The sequence below is a fragment of the Oxyura jamaicensis genome, chromosome 1 (genome assembly GCF_011077185.1).
Source record: "Oxyura jamaicensis isolate SHBP4307 breed ruddy duck chromosome 1, BPBGC_Ojam_1.0, whole genome shotgun sequence".
In the NCBI taxonomy this organism is placed as follows: Eukaryota; Metazoa; Chordata; class Aves; order Anseriformes; family Anatidae; genus Oxyura; species Oxyura jamaicensis.
The window spans coordinates 53,103,131-53,117,594 of NC_048893.1; the positions used below are offsets into that span (position 1 = coordinate 53,103,131).

Here is a 14,464-nt window from a genome sequence, read left to right on the forward strand (position 1 = left end):
GTGTCAGATCTCATCTCATTCCTTGTATTTACTGGACTTGTGGGAGTGCTGCAAATGTGACCTGGTTAGGCGTTGTCTTAAAAACAGTTTGTGCCTCTGCACGGGCTTTGCAAACTGGAGGGAGCCCTGGGGAAGAAAGCCTTCCCTGTTCTACAAATTGCTGCCTGATGCTCGGCCCTGCCTGTTTTTTGGGAAGAGGAGGTGGTGTCTGGCAGGAAATCTTTTTTGGGGGGAATGGCTGGGATTCCTCAGAGCTCTAGCAATGTTGTGGCAGGCCCCACTGACCCTTGTGAAGACAGTATCCAGGGCCTCAGCACGCTGGGAGCAGCCCTGCAGAGAGAATGTTTCATTAAAACATTGTTTACTTTATATTCCTTATGTTTTTCTTCAGATACAGCACATGGGAGCCAGAGGATCATATCTTGGACCCTCGCCTGGTAGTGGCTTATGAAGAAAAGTAAGGGCGCATGTTCTTTTCTCTCCCTGGATGCAGGAAAAGGAAATAGTGTCTTTATTTCGTAGTGTGCATAAAGCACCCTACTTCAATCAAAGATGAGATGTGTAGGGATGAGTCCTGCTCCATCTCTGTACCCCAGTCTTGGCTGAGGCAGATAAGGCAGGGCTGGCACTGTTTGGGAAATAAGGCCAAACGCAAGCAGCATTGAGCCAAAACACAGTCGGTTTCAGGTTTTAATCAGGTCCAGGACTGGACTGGAGTGATGTGAGAAGTTTCCCTAACCCATCCTTGATCAGCAAAGTCAGAGAAAAATTCCCCTATTGCAAGAATTTCAATCCTATAAGAAGAAATTCGGGAATGCTTTCCAAGCCCGCACTGCTCACAATTGGGTTTTGATGGAGATAATGAGGGAGAAATGGAGAAAGTCCATAGTCTGCTGCAAAAGGTGGAGATCTTGACTAGGCTTTGTGCTGTGGTGTTTGGTGCTTGGCTTGATTTGTGTTCCTCCTTCACAGGGAAGAGAGAGACCGCGCTTCAGGGTACAGAAAAAGAGGCCCCAAACCAAAGCGCCTCCTGCTGCAGGTAGCCTCTTGCTCTTCTACTGTATAGTTGTGGCTGGTTAGCTGCTGTGCTGCTGCCCTGCCCACGGGAAAGTGGAAACTGTCCATTGGTTCTTGCGTGGACAAAATTGGAGGTAGCAAGCTAAATCAGTGGGTAGGCAGGTTCTTTTAACCTGTTAGCCGAACAGCAGCTAACAAAGCAGAGAAGAAGGGGAAAAAAAAGGAAGAAAAAGAGCTCTTGCTCTCTGAACTAGGATCTTAGCTTTGGACTTGGGTGGTTACGAAGAGTTACCTGGTTTGCATGGTCTTTAATTTCACCCTGGGCCTGGACCTTCCAACATGTGCAAGGCAGTAGCTGCTTGGAAGTGGAGGTCCAGCATGCTTTGATTGGTGCCCCGAAAAGCAGCCAATCTTAGGCTGCACGTGTGAGAGAGAGCTTAGATGGCAGGTGAAGAAGTGAGAGAAACAGTGGTAGGAGCAGAACAACTTCTCCTAGGTCATCTAGATGCCCAGGGCCTGAACTGAGAATAGATTCCCAGCTCCCAGGTGAGAGCCCTGGCTATTATCAGATTCCCATTCTGCCCCTTGCTGTGTTGATGTCTTGGCAGCGGCTGTATGGCATGGACTTGAGGAGTGCACACAAGGGAAAGGAGAAGCTCTGTTTCTCTCTTGCACGGAGGTTTGGAGGAGGAGACAGTAGCCTGCCAGGGGCCAAGACAGGGCAGGCAGAGTTCTCAGAGAAGACTGGGGGAACAGTCCTGCCATTCTCTCTCCGGAAGCAACGCAAAAACCAGAAGTACCTGCGACTGTCAAGGAAGAAGTTCCCCCGCATGACGAGCCTGGAGAGCCGGAGCTGCAGGTGTGAGTTCTTCCTGAACGATGCAGTGGGCCTGGAGGCCAGGCAAAGCCCCGAGGACTGGGAGGCCGTGCAGAACACCAGCAAAGAAGGTAAGGGCAGTCACCACCTGACTGGGAAGTTCTGGGCACGAGAATGATGCTCTACGTGTTTCCACCTTATTTGCCCCCCTTGTCCTGGGATTGTGGTTTAGGTCAGGTCCTCAAAGCAGCTCTCAGAATCACAGAATCATCTAGGTTGGAAGAGACCTCCAAGATCACCGAGTCCAACCTCTGACCTAACGCTAACAAGTCCTCCACTAAACCATATCCCTAAGCTCTACATCTAAATGTCTTTTAAAGACCTCCAGGGTTGGTGACTCAGCCACTTCCCTGGGCAGCCTATTCCAGTGACTAACAACCCGTTCAGTAAAGAAGTTCTTCCTAATATCCAACCTAAACCTCCCCTGGCGCAACTTTAGCCCATTCCCTGTCACCCTGTCACCAGGCACGTGGGAGAATAGACCAACCCCCACCTCGCTACAGCCTCCTTTCAGGTACCTGTAGAGTGCGATGAGGTTGCCCCTGAGCCTCCTCTTCTCCAGACTGAACAATCCTAGCTCCCTCTGGCTCACATCATGGCCCTCCTGCCTGCCAACTCCTTTCCCGTTCAGATGTCAGTACCTCTTAATCTGCTGATTTATCTTAATGTACTGTCCTGTTGTGAACACCAACAGGACCTGAGGGAACAGCACAAAGCTGTGATGGGGAGGGTCAGGCTGGGTGTTAGGGAAAGGTTCTGCACCCAGAGGGTGGTCACGTGCTGGAACAGGCTCCCCAGGGCAGCGGTCAGGGCACCGAGCCTGATGGAGTTCAAGAAGTGTTTGGGCAACACTCTCAGACACATGGTCTGAGGTTTGGGTGGTCCTGTGTGAAGCCAGGGGTTGGACTCGGTGATCCTTGTGGGTCCCTTCCAACTGCAGTAATCCATGACTAACATGCTTTTTTGTGCAGTTGTAGTCTTAAATGGCTAATGCCCCTCCCAATGTTAGAAAACAAGCAGAAGTTGCTGGAAGTTACTGCTGTCTTTCAGTTTCCTCCCAGCAGAGGTGACACGCAGGTGTGACAGTGGTGAGCTCTGCCTCTGTCCACGTACCAGCATGTGTTTTGCCTGCTGCTCTGCTAAAAGGAGCTGGGCTGGCTGCGGGCAAGCAAGGACACCAGCACTCCTCTCCTAGTGCTGCTCTGAGAGCAAACAGGAATGCCCTTAGGAACCCGCAGTGCATTCCTTCTGCCCCCTCCTTCCCCTTCCTCCCCGCGCCCCGCATCCTCTCTGAAGTCTGTTGCTGCAGAGCTATGTGCAGGGGGGGGTGAGAGAGATGAAGCGCGGATGGTAACTCCTGCCGGATCCCTCTGAGTAGGCAGCGTGAGTGTAGGCACGGGAGATGTCCAAGCACATTTGGCATTTTGGGGAGGGATACCAGCATCTTGTGCAGGAGAGCTGTGGGATGTGCGTGTTGCTCCGAGTTACCAGGGAAACTCTCTCCGTGCATTATTAGAGCTTCTGAAGGCGTGAGCCTTCCCAAGGAGTGGAAAACAAGGGTTTGTGCTGCTTGTAGTAGCTAAGGGAATCCTGCTACTCCTTGCTAGGAGTAGTTGTGAGCCAGGCTGGATGAGGCAGGATTTTGGGAGAAGGCTGTGTTCCGGGAATCAGCACTATCCCCTCTTTTTTCTGAAAAGGACTCAAACGGTGACTGAAATCCAGAGAGGCAGCAATGGGGCAGGTACAGAGGAACCCGGAGTCACATTCTGGCAGTGGCCAAATGTGGGGGGCTGTTCTCCCCCAGAAGTGCTGGTCCTTAAAGCACATGGGGATCTGAACGGTGGGCAGCACTAGAAATATGTTAAAAGGTTTTTGTTCTCCCCTTGATGCATGGCATGTGTGGAATTCCACCTAGCACCAGGGTGGATTGAACTCTTCCTGAGGTGAAAGTAGACACCCCAAATATTTGAGACAGAAGCCAGGAAATAACCTCCTAAGGGTATTTTTCCCATGTTAATTGCCTAGGCTGGGACAACAGAGTATGATACAGGTAGAGTTACAGAGAGGGTCTGTTTTCTGCCCTCTCTCTGTATGTTTTTGTGTCTGTCTCTAGGGGCTAAAAATGAGGTTTTGTGTGGGAGAGGGACAGTTAATTATCCTTACAGTGTGAACGTGCAGGAATGTTTGGGTTTCTTGTAAGGAGCTATCAGGGAGCAAAGGACTGATGTGAGAAAGTGAGAGCAGCTTCATCGTGAAGCAATATTGATAAGTTTGAGAGAGAATTGCACCCAGGCTGCATTACAGGTGCAGTACAAGGAAGACCCTTGATTTTGGTTTCCTTTGATTCCCATGGGAGGGTCAGAAGAGTGGAGTGTCTCTAAGAGCTTGTGATTTCTGACTTCTCAGAAGGGTAGGTCATTTGCAAGCAGGTGAGCTCACACCTGGCAGAGTGGGTTTTATTGACAGTAGCATCTGAGCGGCTGTTACATGAGAGATGTCAGGGAATTGTGGCTGGTGGGATGCGCTGGGTGGTGTTAACGGGTCTTGTTGGCTTATGTCTTTTCTGATTCTATGCTGGTGTGTATCTCAACACCCTTGCTGCTGTTTGCTTTCCCCATTACCACCTGCAGTGATCTGCTTTCCCTTAGCCTCGGAGGGGAGGGCTTGCCTGTTCTCTTTCTTGCCTTGTGTGTGCAGACTCAGTACAGCCTGATTTCACCCACCATTTGTCAGAAATGAGGCCCCTTTTCCATCCTTCCCTTTCCTTCTCCCCCGCCCTCTCTCCCTCTCGCTAACATGCTCTTATCTGCCTCTCCTTTTGCAGCAGATGTGGATGGCAGTCTCCCTTGGATTCCCACTGTGCCCCCCAGCGAAGTGACAGTGACAGACATCACGGCAAACTCCATCACCGTCACTTTCAGAGAAGCACAAGTGGCCGAGGGCTTCTTTCGAGACCGGAGTGCGCAGTTCTGAATCTCTGTTTTCACTGCTCCCCAAATCCAGTGCTTTTAGGGTGGGGCTAGGGAGGGGTTATTTTATCCCTTAAGGAAAAAAAATCCAAAATGTCTCCTTAAAATGTTTACAGAGACCTTTTCTTTTTCCTCCTTTTTCCCCTTTCAGATACGCAAAAAAAAAAGGGGGGGGGGGGAATGCAGCATAGGGGGTGTGTGTTTGTCATTGCTTTGTCCATCTGAAAAACTGACAGCCCTTTCCCTGGCAAAGACTCCCCTCCTAGATGTGAAAGCAGCAAGCTGAACAATTCCCCTTTTATCCTGCTAAGTGGCGGCAGCTGCGTTTGTGGGGAGAGGGCATGTGGAGGTGGAAAGAGAGCTGGATCTCTAGTGCTGCCTTGTTCTGCGATTGATATCCCCTGGATAAAGATATTTCTCTGTGCATTGCTCTTCCCACCTTCCTCCTCCCTCTCTCCATCCAGCAGCGAGAGGCGATGGATCCTGCCTGTGTAGATAACTCCAGCCTGTTAAGACTTTCTCTCCAGTGCTGTTTTCCCTGTGGCCTGCTGTCAGGACTCCAGAGCTGTGTTTGCCTGCCTGTGGTAAGTAAGTCTGTGCAGCACAGGTCCATCTAGATGGCAGAGGTTTCTCCGTTTGCTTGTTGATCATGCAGGGAAGCCTGAAATGCATCCCTGAAATCTAGATTGGCTCCCTAAATTCGATTTGTCCTCATTAAAGCTCAGAAACCCAGCACAGGCAAGACATACCGCTCTGTCTACGCTAAACGAGATTTCCAGGCTCGTCTGTGCTGTGTGAGAAATGTGTTACGGAAAGTGGGGTGTTCTTATCCTTTGCCAAATTCTGTATTAATGACAAATGCTGCCCTGAATCCGTGGTAGTAGTTGTTTGAAAACTGACTCCTGCTCCCTGGGAGGAGGGGCTACCAGGACAACTGAAGCATTGCCTGGCACTGCAAAGATATTCAAGATACTGGCACAGGCCCAGGACGCAGGAATTGGACAGAATTGAGCTAGAAATGGACCTTGATTAGCAGCAAATTCTGTTCTTGGATGCCATTGGGAGATCCAAGGTAAACAACATGTGGGGAAGGCATGCATTAGAGTTGAAGAGGGGGAAAAAAAAATCTTAATTCTTAGCAATGAGAATTGTTGGATTGTGCTGTCGGAGTAATAATCTGCCATGACTCCAGTCTCCTCACAGTATCTGTGATCCTGTAGTACTTTACTGATGGGAACTTCCCCTTGGAAGGCTTAAAACTCTTTGCCAAGGAAAGTGGTCTGCATTTCAATAGACCCCGCCTGATCTTGCACTTAAAAATGCCTTGTGCTGGACTGCCTGTGACACTTTGAGGTTTTTGAAGAATTGCTGTCTTTTGAGTTGGTAGTTTTAACATCTGTTCTCGCACGTGCATATTCTCTTCCATTTTTTAAAAAATCAAGTTTTATTTAAATAACTTAAAATTTTATAGACCTTTTCCTATGGAAAGCAAGAAAAGTAACCTAGAGTCTGAGGTGGGAACTGCCAGAGAGAGTGCTGCAGAGTAGTTTTGGCTGTCGTGATTACTGTCCTTAAATCTTTTTCTCCCTTTCCCCACTCTACACAATGCATCTCTGCTGTATTTATAGGAAGCCATGCGCCCTCTGAGCTCTGATGTAAAGACACCTGTGGAACTCCGCAGCGTGCAGTAGTTCCTTTGCAAGGCTTTGGCTGCTAGCCTGCAGAATTTGGGAGAATTTGGGAGCTCTGGGACTTCTGGTCATCCAAACATCTGCTTTTTGCAAAATGCTTGGACTGCCCCAAAAGCTTTTATTAAAAGCAGGTTTTATGGCAGATAGGATGTGACAGGTCAGCGTAGACTTAGGATTTCCCCTTCCATCTCAAAGCTGTTTGAACAGGCCTGTATTCTACTGTGTCACAGCAGTTTCAGGGCTGCTGGGAAGATCCTGAATTTCTGGACTAATCTTTTGTCTCCCAAAGAAGTGACACGAAAGTTTAATTGTGGAGAAATCAGAGAGGGCGAGAAGTGGAAGGGGGGAAGAGTTATGTGGTGGGAGGAAGAGCGAGTGGGAAAGAAGCTTAGAATAGCTAGCAAGGGCAGAATGGATGAGGTAAGCACACAGGCCCAGGATGTTTGTTGGAAGTGGGTGTCTGGAGCAAGGCTTCCGAGTCTGGAGTCACATCATATAAACAGGATCACTCTTCTGCAGCGCATGGGGTCACACAGTCTCTCTCACTGTCACCCCCTACACACACATGCATGCACGCACACACGTCTTCCTGACACCTGCTAAATATGCTGAATACCTGCATCTCTTTTAGCTGTGACCTGTGGTCTTTCTCCATGGCTGAGTCCACTCATCAGGGTTGCAGCAGGTCAGGTAGTTATGGTTGCAGAAGCGTAATGTTTAGCTCGTTTTTGGAAAGTTGTGAACTCCAGCTCATCCTGTTACAATTTCGTGGCATTTGTTAGATCTGTTTTAATGCAGCTACTGCCACCTTTGTCCTGTCTCCATCGCAGTGTACAAATGCACCAAAAAGCTTCCTATTTACTAAGGTAAACAGGTTTTGGCCGTTTTTACTGACAGTGGAAGCAATACCAATCCTGTGGCAGGGAAGAGCTTGTCCTAGTAAACTGGATTTCCGTCTTCTGCTTTTTCTTTTTTCCACTCACCAGCTGAGACTTCTCAATGTTTTGTTTTGGCATTTCTCTTTAAACATCTTTTCTTCCTCTAGCAGTGGAGTTTTCAAAAACCTGTGGTGTTTTTTCAAAGATGATACACCCACAGCTTCATCTCTTAATCATGTTTTTGGATCAGGCCAGCTTGTGTTCTTCTGGTGACTAATCACCTTGCTACACGAAGCAAGATACCTGGCTACCATGCTGCTTTCTGTCCAGGTCAGTTAGGAGTTAACCCGTATCAGGTTAAGATCCAACAAGTTGCATGTGCGTGGGTTTGGTGTGTGTGCGTGTGAGGAGGAGTTTGTGGCAGGAAACTAAGCAGCTACTATGGGGTGGGTTTTTTTCTTGGCTTTTTGTTTTTTTTTTGACATTCATGAATTCTTGCTTATCTTAAAGATCTTTTGAGAAGGTTTTTCTCAGCTTAAGATGTGGCTCTCTTCCATGCTGTCTGGTGACATATTGTAGACTTCCTTGGTGGAGCTGGTCTTCAGGGACTTTAAAATTAGCTTTACTCCACTTCCGCAGGTGTAGAGATGTATGGGGATTTTTTACTTTTGGTGGCAGGAGAGGCTCTCTGGTTTGCTTGTCTCTTTTCCCCAGTCCCGTCCATTTGTGAGTTCGGCCAAAAAATCTGAAAGTTGAATTGGGACCTCTCGAGCTAGCATATCAGGAAAATCAGATGCTGTGCTCAGAATTTCGTTAAACATTCCGTTTGATTAGGAGAGCCAGAATAGCATCCAGCTGAAGCAGAGTTTAATAATTCTATTTGAAGCACAAGCTGAGAATAGAAATGGGCTAACTCTCCCATACCTCATTTGGCTCCATGGCTATAAACAAGGAAAACAAACTTCAACTTCAGCCAGTGAAAATTACTGAAATATGCTCAAGGAACAAACTTCTCCAAGAACTGTTCCATGTAAGAATTTACCAGTCGTGTTTAGGAGACAAGTTTTTTTCATAAATCTGCTCACAATAAAGTCACTGTGTATGATACGACAGGACTGAGGGGCTTCTTGAGACTGTAAAAACCTTTTTTTTTTTTTTTTTTTTTTCCAACTAGTGTTAATAAATAACTGGAAAGGACTGCCTCTGTTCCTGGCTGGTTATAAACTAGATGTTACTGCTTGGATATGTAAGTGATGCCTTGGAACAGCAAGTTTCAGCACGTAAATAGTGGCATTAAGTAGCCTCGTAGCTCCTGCATGCTCCTTATTGTCTTGCCTTTGCTTGGGGGCCCTCTTGCTTGTGAAGTCAGACCAAGGCGTTTGTTTTATTTTCTTTTTCAAGCATAGCCAGGATATCGTTGTGAGAACACCCAGGTGCCCTTCTGTTTTCCAAAGTAAACCTAAATTTGTTAGTGACTTGACCCTTGCTTATGTCAGAGGCTAAGGCAGAAAGAAGCTTATTGAGAAATGAATGGCTTTTTTTGGTTGTTGTTAGTGTTGTGAAACTGTCCAGAATTGTTCTCCTAGTGTTTTTTTTTTGACTGAATGTGTAAAAATATTTGTTCACCTCACAGGGGGCCAGTGGCCCCAGTACTGTTTCCTGCTGTACGCCAGCTAGTGTTCTTTGATGGTTTTACTGGAATAGAGACGGGAGGCCTTGCACAGGTCAAAAAATAGGCAGGGTAGCTCATGCAAGACCCTCAGTGGTAGCCACAACAGAGGCTGGGGTGCGGAAGACAGCAGCGAGTGCTGTTAGCCACATCCATGTATTTGAGCAAAGCTCGATCTACCATTGCCTCTCCACCCTTTCCTCTCCTTTCAGCCTTTAAGTTTGTGTTTTCTGAAGTAGGGAAAGTGTGTGTGTTGGGGGGGGGGGAACCTCCTTTTCCTAAAGCTAAGTGGTATCTACCCCTCTTCCATTCCTCCCTTGCTTCCCTGCAGCCTGGAAGAAGAGGGTTGTTGGACTCCAGAAAAATAGCAGGGCAGCTGCTTGTCTGGGGGAAGGGAGGGAAGGAGGTACCTCAGAGTTGCTCTTGCTAGGCTGCTGAGGGCAGGCCTTGGGGTGAGCAGTTAGCGGAGAGAGAAGATGTGTTGCAAGAGCAGAGAACTTGTAGTGAATCTTAAGGCTCAACTAGGGCCTCGGGCCAAAACCCCCATGATTAAAAAGAAATGCTGAGCTGATAAACCTGATTTTTTTATTTTGTTGTAATTGATCATGTTGGTGTTAACTGCCATCCATTGAAGCCCAGTTCAGTTGCTAGCAGCTAAATTAAAGCAGCCTGTTCCCTACAAGCTCCATGTGCTGCTCACTTGGCTGTGGATTTGCCTTAGTCCCTAAGAAGAGGAGGAAAATCCCATGATGGGGATGGGGAAGAGTCAATATGTGGAAAAGAGACAACAGGGGGATAGAATCGGGCTGTGTTCAGCCATTGTTCAAATGCAGCATCTTCTGCTCCAAAACCTGTGATCCCTTGCATCGGTTACGGCGCGTCAGTGGGTGGATGGCCTGAGTGGGCTGTGTAGAGAGGAGCTGGTCAGCGCTGCATTCCTCTGTCCCCCTTACCACTGGGAAAGCAAGGGAGATTTATGTTAACAGCTTACCTAGGCTATCTTCTACGTATCCTATCGCATGTAGCATTGGCATATAGAGGTAAAGAGAGCATGCCTCTTACAATGCTTGTCTTCAAAACAGTTGTCTCCAAGGGCATGGTAAACTTGTTTTGGAGACAGCTTATGATCAAGAGGCCATGTTGTCCTGTACTCGCTGAGCCTGACTGCCGTGGAGCTGCACTTGCTGTCCTTGCAGAGACAGGCACGAGCCTTCCGGCTGTTGAACCACCCAGATTCCACCCAAATAGCTGGTTAAGATGGGAACACCTATGAAACTGCCAGAGGGAGAGAGAAGCAATCACTTAAAATCGAATTCAGACCCTTCAAATCCTTTCCTGTACCAAGTACTTCCTGAAGGGATGATCTTTCCTTTCTCTTCCAGCCCTGTTCCCTTGCACCCTTACTTTCAGTGCAGTGGCTTATCAGGGATGATCCCCAGTTAAGGGAGTTGTGTGGGGAGCAGAGCTCAGTGGGAGTTGGTAATGGCTCTTAGGGGAGAGATGGATTGCTACCGAGACGGCGTGGGTAGGTACTGCGCTGCTGAGATGGTTTCTGTCTGCTGTGGGCCACCCTGCAAAGACTGCAGGGGTTCTTGTCTGAAACGTGCTGTGGGTGATGTCTGAAACGTGCTGTGGGTGATGTCTGAGAGTGCCAGTCAGATGTTGGAGAGAGCTCATGAGGCGGTTGAGAATCTCCACCAGCTTACCTCGTTACTGGGGTAGCAGAGTTTTGACTAGGAGGGGCATTTGGGAGGAGGAGGAGGAGAGACTTTTTTGTATTATTACTTTATTTTTAACCAGAAAATGTAGTGTCAGCACAAAGAAGCTCTTTGCAAATCTGTCAAAATGTTAAGCAGCTTTTTTTTTTTTTTTTTTTTTTTTTTTTGCTTTTAAGTCTGAAGTATGTTTTGAAGCACTTTGGAAATGCAAAGCACTAGGAGTGCAAAGCACTCCTTATCGTCTGCCTAAAAGTGGCGTTTGAAAAGCAAAAGATGTATCTGTTTCAGGATGCTGGCTGTTCCTTATCGTTTTTCCAGAGCTGCCACCCAACCCTTTGCTTCCCTCCCATGGCTGAAGGGGGAGAGTTTGCTCCAGCCATGCCGAGCAAAGGAGGGCTCCCTGAGGGGGGAGAGGAGACGTGCAGAGTCCCCAGCTCACCTTCAGGGTGCGTGTTGGCTTCTTCCCGCCACCTCCTTTCCCTGAGGAACGGGGAAAAATACGAAGTTTAGTTTCAGCGGTCCTAGTCTGGAACTACGGCCGCTTCTTCCAGCTCTGGAGACATCTGTGTAAAGTTTTCTGTCTGAAGAATTGCACCTTATTAGCCTAGTTGGGGATCGGGGAGGTTCCTGTCCTTATGCGGGGAGAGGAAGGGAGGGTGAGCCAGAAACTGTCTTTGGATTTTTCCGGAGGCTGTTTCCTCACCTTATCTCCAACAGAACGGCAACAAAATAACTAAAACAATTCAGATGAAGCTTTTATTCTGCATATCTAAAGAACCTTTTGAGCAGGCTAAGATGAGAGACTCTTCTCCCTTGCCTGGTAAGCTCTACAGTTGGAGGAACCCCAGTTCTCTCAAGGGGGCTTCAGCTCCAACCTTTCCCCTCAGCCTATCTACACCATTTGGACTCTTCTGCGCACTGACTCATCTTACTTGGTATGCTTCCCTGCTGCTGGGGGGGGAAGGTGGGGATGGGGTCAGTGAGGAGGGAGGGTCCCTGGTTTTTGTCCTTGTCTCTTTGGTTGTTGCTGTTGTTCCTGTCAGCACGCTAGAGTATCCGAGTCTTTGCACACAGAAAGCTTCCTTTTGCACAGAACGAGCTTCTAGCTTTTGTACAGACTAATTGAATGTATTTGGGGGGGGCTGGGGGGGAGAAGTAGGGAGTAAACCGATTCCAAACAAACCCATCGGAGTATAATGCCTTTTCTGAGCGAGTACGTGCTGTAAACGGAGGCTGTAATAGCAAAGGGAGGGCAGGCTCAAGTATAATTTGACACAAAGTGTGGTTTTATTTTTGTACTGATATGGATAAGAGACTGTACAGCATCTATTTATTTAGATGATTTATGTGGTAAATGTTGCAAACAAAATTATTAAAATATTAAATATGAGAACTGACATTTACTTAATGGTCTGTTTGTGTGGTCATTTACCTCCCCTTCCTTTAATTCTCCAGCTGAATTATTTTCCCCCCGTCGCTCCTGTTGGTATAAGCATGCAGTGTGGTTGGAAAAAGAATGGAAAAACACGTGTGCGTGCGTGAGAACGATCAGTAAAGAAAGGCTGGTGAAGAATGGAGCCTGCAAAAGGCTGTTCCTGGCATTACTCATTACTTCGATTTGAGGAGGTTAGGTTTTTATTAATTTTTAACCACGGGGTGAGTTAGAGCTGTGCAGAGGTGACACAGGACAGCTGGCCTTTGGTGGATCAGGACTGGAAAAGCAGAACGCCAGTCGCAGGGTGGCTGCTGCTCTGGATGTCGGGAGCTCCTGACGTCCTCACACGATGAGGTGGTGTCAGGACAGCTCCGCTGGCACTAGCTGGAGGAGAGCATGGCTGCCGAGTCACAACAGCACGGGGAGCAAAAGCCTCGGGGTGGGGGCTTTCCTGCGTCAGTCGCAGCTCAGGCCATGCCTGCCTTACCGAAGCGTGGTCGGCGTGCGTGTCCTGAGCCGGCGGGGCTGGATGTGACCGACGGCGTTGGAGCAGGCCTCCAGCCAGGCACTTATTTTCTGGCAGCAGCTAGCGAGTCAGGTGAAGTAGTAAGAAACTGCAGTGCAGTGTTATGGGAAAGCCTGCTCCAGAGGTTGCTTCTTCCTTCCCCTGCCAATGCTGCAGAGGCTGGCTGGCACTCGCAGCTCAGCGGCTTGTCCTTTCACATGCGTGTGTTGGTTGGATTAAAGGTTAATCAGGATGGGGTGTGTGTATATACGTGTATCTTAATAATGTGTTGTTATGCCACCCCCCTGATCGACTCAGTGCTGCCAGGTTGCCGTGTACGGCTCTCTTGGTGGGGTACGTGAGGATGGGGTACCGGCTGTACCTCAGAACACGTCCCGGGCCCCTGTTACCCTCAGCAGCACCCAAAAAGCGCACCAGAAAAGCTGCTGCACCCCAGCCCCTCAGTGCAGCGGAGGGTACGACCACTTCTTGCTAGAGAAACCAGAAGTGCAGGAGCGACAGCGCTGGCTGATCAACTCTTGGAGCCGTTTGGGTGGAGATGCCAACCCTGGCAGACCGCTGGTCTCCAAAATCGCAGGCCTGGGGGCTTGGAGCCGGTGAGCTTCTCGTTACCGAGTGGCATCGGTAAAATAAAAACGTTCTCATGCCTCCTGTGCTCAAATGCTGCGTGCCAGGGCTTCTGGTGAGGAAGGCCTCGTTGCACCCACGCGTCTCCTTGCTTCCCCACGATTTTCCTGTGGGGACCAGTGGCTGCTCCAGGACTGCCATCTCCCCCGTCTGAGAGTTTTACTGGAAATGTGAATGAAACAAAGGAAATACCGGGGATGCGGCTCCTCAGCTGCTAGTCCTGCTCTGAGAGGCCGAAAGGGAAAGAGCCTGGGCCGGGGTGAGACGTGTGCGAGGGCTGGGGCTGTGCCGTGGGCCTGGGCTCCCTCCTGTCACGGGGGGCGAGGAGCAGGCCGCAGGGAGCCCCAGTTCACCGGGGGCAGCTGGATGTGGAGCCTGGAGCGCTCGTTTATACAGACCGCGTTAATCAATGCAATTAAAAACTGAAACGCGGCGGGCACCGGCCGCTTGCTCTTTTCCAGGCGCCGCACAGCGCAGGCAGGATGGGGGCCGAATGCAAGCGGGGGGCCCCGGCGTGGCCCCCACTCTGTGTCACGGGCATCCACTTGGGGTTGGTTGGGGCCCGCTGTTTTTTATGGGCTGTTTGTTGGGTTGTGGGGGTTCATTGGGGTTTGCTGGGCTTTATCGGGGTTTAGTTCCCCCCTCCTGCCCCGTTAGCACCTGCAGGATGTCATTCCTGCACGGCGAGGGTGGCTCACGGCAGCGCTCGAGGCGGGGAATTCCCCCCAGCACCCAAACGTTTGCCTTTTATCATCATTATTGAGATGCGGGGGCCCGTTACCCTTACGGCACCTCGTGGCATGGGGGGGATGACGTGAAAAGAGGGCAAACGAGCTCTTTTTTTACTTTTTATTCCCCATTTTTTTTATTTTTGGCATTTATTTTTTGTGTTTGCATTTCAATTATTTTTAATCATTCATTTTCGGACCAAACCCCCCCCCCAAACACCCGACCCCTTTCACCCCCTCCCCTCACCCCCCCAATTTTTGGGGGAGGGGGACGGGTCACGCGCGGCCGCGGCGGGAGGGGGCGCGCGGGCGTGCGCGTCCCCGTCTCG

The 14,464-nt window shown here is 49.3% G+C and overlaps 1 protein-coding gene across 3 annotated transcripts in view; it reads left to right on the plus strand.

The window, feature by feature from the left end:
* The window catches only part of CBX6 (chromobox 6), a 28,393-nt gene that overhangs the window by 4,916 nt on the left and 9,013 nt on the right, over positions 1 to 14,464 (plus strand). Inside the window, exons 3-6 of one of the 3 annotated variants that reach the window (XM_035339049.1) lie at positions 392 to 457; positions 973 to 1,039; positions 1,626 to 1,965; positions 4,719 to 9,157. The exons of the other annotated variants lie outside the window; for them this stretch is intronic. Coding sequence (XP_035194940.1) covers positions 392 to 457; positions 973 to 1,039; positions 1,626 to 1,965; positions 4,719 to 4,867 — 622 coding nt within the window. The 3' untranslated portion in view covers positions 4,868 to 9,157. Of the gene's footprint in view, positions 1 to 391; positions 458 to 972; positions 1,040 to 1,625; positions 1,966 to 4,718; positions 9,158 to 14,464 lie in introns of those variants that run through there. 3 annotated transcript variants of the gene reach the window in all.